Below are 3,010 nucleotides of genomic sequence, written 5' to 3'. Positions count from 1 at the left end.
ACCTTTATTTCAAACCACAGATTTTTATGGTGTTCTGCTTATGGCGCCCAACGTGGGGCAACACGAAGAAAGGTGCTCAATGATGGTGCAGATGATCCAGTAGAGAATTGACCACGACTGGGGCTCCCAATAGTCTCTCATATTTCTATTTGTAGGACATTGACATTTTCCTTTCCAGGATATTAACATTTTATTGGTATAAATATAATTTTCCTTTTCAGAAAATTAACATTTTATTGGTTTGCATTTGTTATACTTTTGTTATAATGGCTAACTTACAGGTACTGATCGGACAACGAAAAGTCATTCGGAGAAAAGTCACCGAACAATTCAATAGGTCTGACACCTATTCTGCCCTTACACAAGAAGGAAAGTTAGCTATTAAAGGTCTTCTTGTTAATTATAGAAACAAGTTGTCAGAGCTAGATGATCAAATCCTCTTGAAGAAATTTCCTGACATATCTGATGAAGCAGAGTTAGAGCCAGAATTAACAAGTTGCCAGGATTATCTAGACAAAATTGAGCATTGTCTACCATTACTTGAGATTTCAAGGAGTAAGAATGATTCTAATAATATTCCCGACGTGGCCCGCAGTTTACTGAAACAGCCAACAGCTCCTCTTCCTAAGTTTACAAGCAAAGAAGGAGAAGATTTCTTGAAATTTATAGCAGAGTTTGAGGCTACAACTAATGCATTTCAGTATCCAGACAGAGATTTACTTTTATTGCTGAAGCAACAGGTAGACGGTCGAGCAAAGACTTTATTAAGTTCTCTGGAAGCTGATAAACAGCGTTATGTAGATGCCAAAGAACTATTGATTTCCGCCTTTGCTTCTAAGGAGGTTTGTAAAAACAATGCAATTAAGAAAATTACGGAGTTAAGTCTAAGAGAGGGTGATGATCCCTTCATATTTATTTCCATCCTCCGATCAGTATGCGAAGCAGTCAAGACTTTTAACATTGGAGCGGATGAATTTGTCAGATATTTTGCTTGGCACGGCTTAAATGGTCGCTTTCAGCGTCATATTATTAATATTGCAGGAAAGACTCATCCTTCCTTAAATGACATTATTTCACATTTCTTTGCAGCTTGCGAAAGGTACGGAAGTGACGGGAAAGGTGTTGAAAGCTTGAAGTGTAAAGCTTCGCCTGTCAAGACATTAACACTCCCTCTTCGTAAAGAGAGAGCTACCAGCATGGCTGCGGAAGCAGTAACCTATGATAAAGAAAGACAAGTCTTCGCCTCAATGTTCCTTGTGTTCTGCGGTTGGAAATACTGATAAATTTTACTTTATTCATAAGTGCCCTAATTTTCTTTCTCCTACAGATAAAGTGCATATTTTAAAATCTAGAAATGGATGTGTAAAATGCGGCCAGTTTAACCATGTTTCCGGTAAGTGCCGTTTTAAATTCAAGAGACGCTGTTCAAATTGTAACAGCTGGCATATGACTTACCTGTGTGATAGGAGTCCGTCACCAGGCAGAAACTCTAACAATAATAATAACGGCAAATCCAAGGTGGAAACTTCTCCTCAAATAAGCAGCGGTGTTGCCGTCCTTCCTACTTGTCAGGGTGATTCCATTTTACCCACCTTTTCATTTAAAGTTGGGGGGACTGTTTACAGAGGACTGAAGGACAGTGGTTCGCAGAGCACGTTTGTCACTAAGAAATTGGCGGAGGAGAATAATCTTAAAATCATTAACTCTAAAGTAAAGCTAACAGTTAATGGGTTTAATGGCAACAAGGAGTATTTTACTGAAATTGTTGAAGTTCCTGTTCCTTACGATCGGAGATAAATCCTTTATAATTTATTGCTTGGTTGTACCAAACATTAATGTAGCATTGAAATTACCTCTGCTTGGTAGATTAGTGGATAAATTTCAGGCACAAGGTGTTAAACTAGCTGATCAATTCCTTCATAAATTTTCTCATGAAATTGATAATGTTCAGCTCATTTTAGGTACAGACTTCGCTTATTGTATTGCAGGTACAGATACAGTTTTTGGAGGAATAAATTCATCGATGTATACTGAGTGTCATGCAGGTATTTTGCTGTCTGGTAGCATTGATTTAATGATTAAGAATATTGATAATTTAGCTGATACGAGAGTGCAAACCTCGGCTGTTAGTAACCCATTTGAGTGTAGTTCTGCTATTCATATCCAGAGTAGTTCCTTTTTGCTGAACTCTAAAGTTGATATTTTTGCCGATGATGACATTAATACTAACTTTGAGGTAAACTGTTCATTTTCTGTAATAAATGAAAAAGGTATGCTTATGGAGAAACCACTGCAACAGCCACTGATCAACTTCTAGAATCTGAATGTAATTATTACTTAAATTACGATCAGAATTTCTACAATGATGAAAGTATTGAACTTAACAACCAGTTGGTCGAATTTACCATCAAAACCCTTCGTCGTAGGGAGTCTGATGGACGTATTATCGTTCCCTTGTTGTGGAATGGGAAAGTTTCTCATTTACTTTCAAAGAATGAAAATCTATCTAAGTTGATATTAAGGTCTAATCTCAAGAGACTTAAACGACATCCAGAACGTTTGCAGCTCGTTGACCAAACAATTAAGGAGCAATTGAAGGCAGGCATAATTGAACCCATTTATGATTTAGAGGTGTTTAAAAGTGAGAACCCTCAACATTCTTTTTTACCACACATGCCTATCTTTAAACTGGATAAGGATAGTACCAAATGTAGGATTGTATTTTTGTCCAACCTTAGGGATTCTTCTAATAGTATATCATTGTCACATAACCAGTGCATGTATTCAGGGCCTACGTTAAACCAAAAATTGTCCTCTTCCTTTTTACAGCTTAGAATTTGACCAAAAGTTACTCATATTTGACCTTAAGAAAGCCTTTAATATGTTATCCTTAACAGAAACTGATCAGTCTAAGTTGTTATTTTTTTGGTACAAAAATGTGAGTCAAGGTGATTTTTCCTTATTGGCTTTTAAGAATGTAAGATTACCTGGCCTTAGATGTAGTCCCTTT

The 3,010-nt window shown here is 36.8% G+C and overlaps 1 protein-coding gene across 1 annotated transcript in view; it reads left to right on the top strand.

Annotated features, from left to right (window-relative positions):
- Window positions 1-1,771, top strand: part of LOC135217954 (uncharacterized) — a 2,843-nt gene extending 1,072 nt beyond the window's left edge. Inside the window, exon 2 of the mRNA XM_064254059.1 lies at window positions 1-1,771. This exon is cut by the window's left edge and continues 148 nt beyond it. Coding sequence (XP_064110129.1) covers window positions 267-1,280 — 1,014 coding nt within the window. The 5' untranslated portion in view covers window positions 1-266 and the 3' untranslated portion in view covers window positions 1,281-1,771.
- Window positions 1,772-3,010: the final 1,239 nt, after the last annotated feature.

Source organism: Macrobrachium nipponense, chromosome 9, assembly GCF_015104395.2.
Source record: "Macrobrachium nipponense isolate FS-2020 chromosome 9, ASM1510439v2, whole genome shotgun sequence".
Classification (NCBI taxonomy): domain Eukaryota; kingdom Metazoa; phylum Arthropoda; class Malacostraca; order Decapoda; family Palaemonidae; genus Macrobrachium; species Macrobrachium nipponense.
The sequence above is the reverse complement of the archived record's forward strand: the minus strand, read 5'-3'. Positions and strand labels throughout refer to the sequence as shown.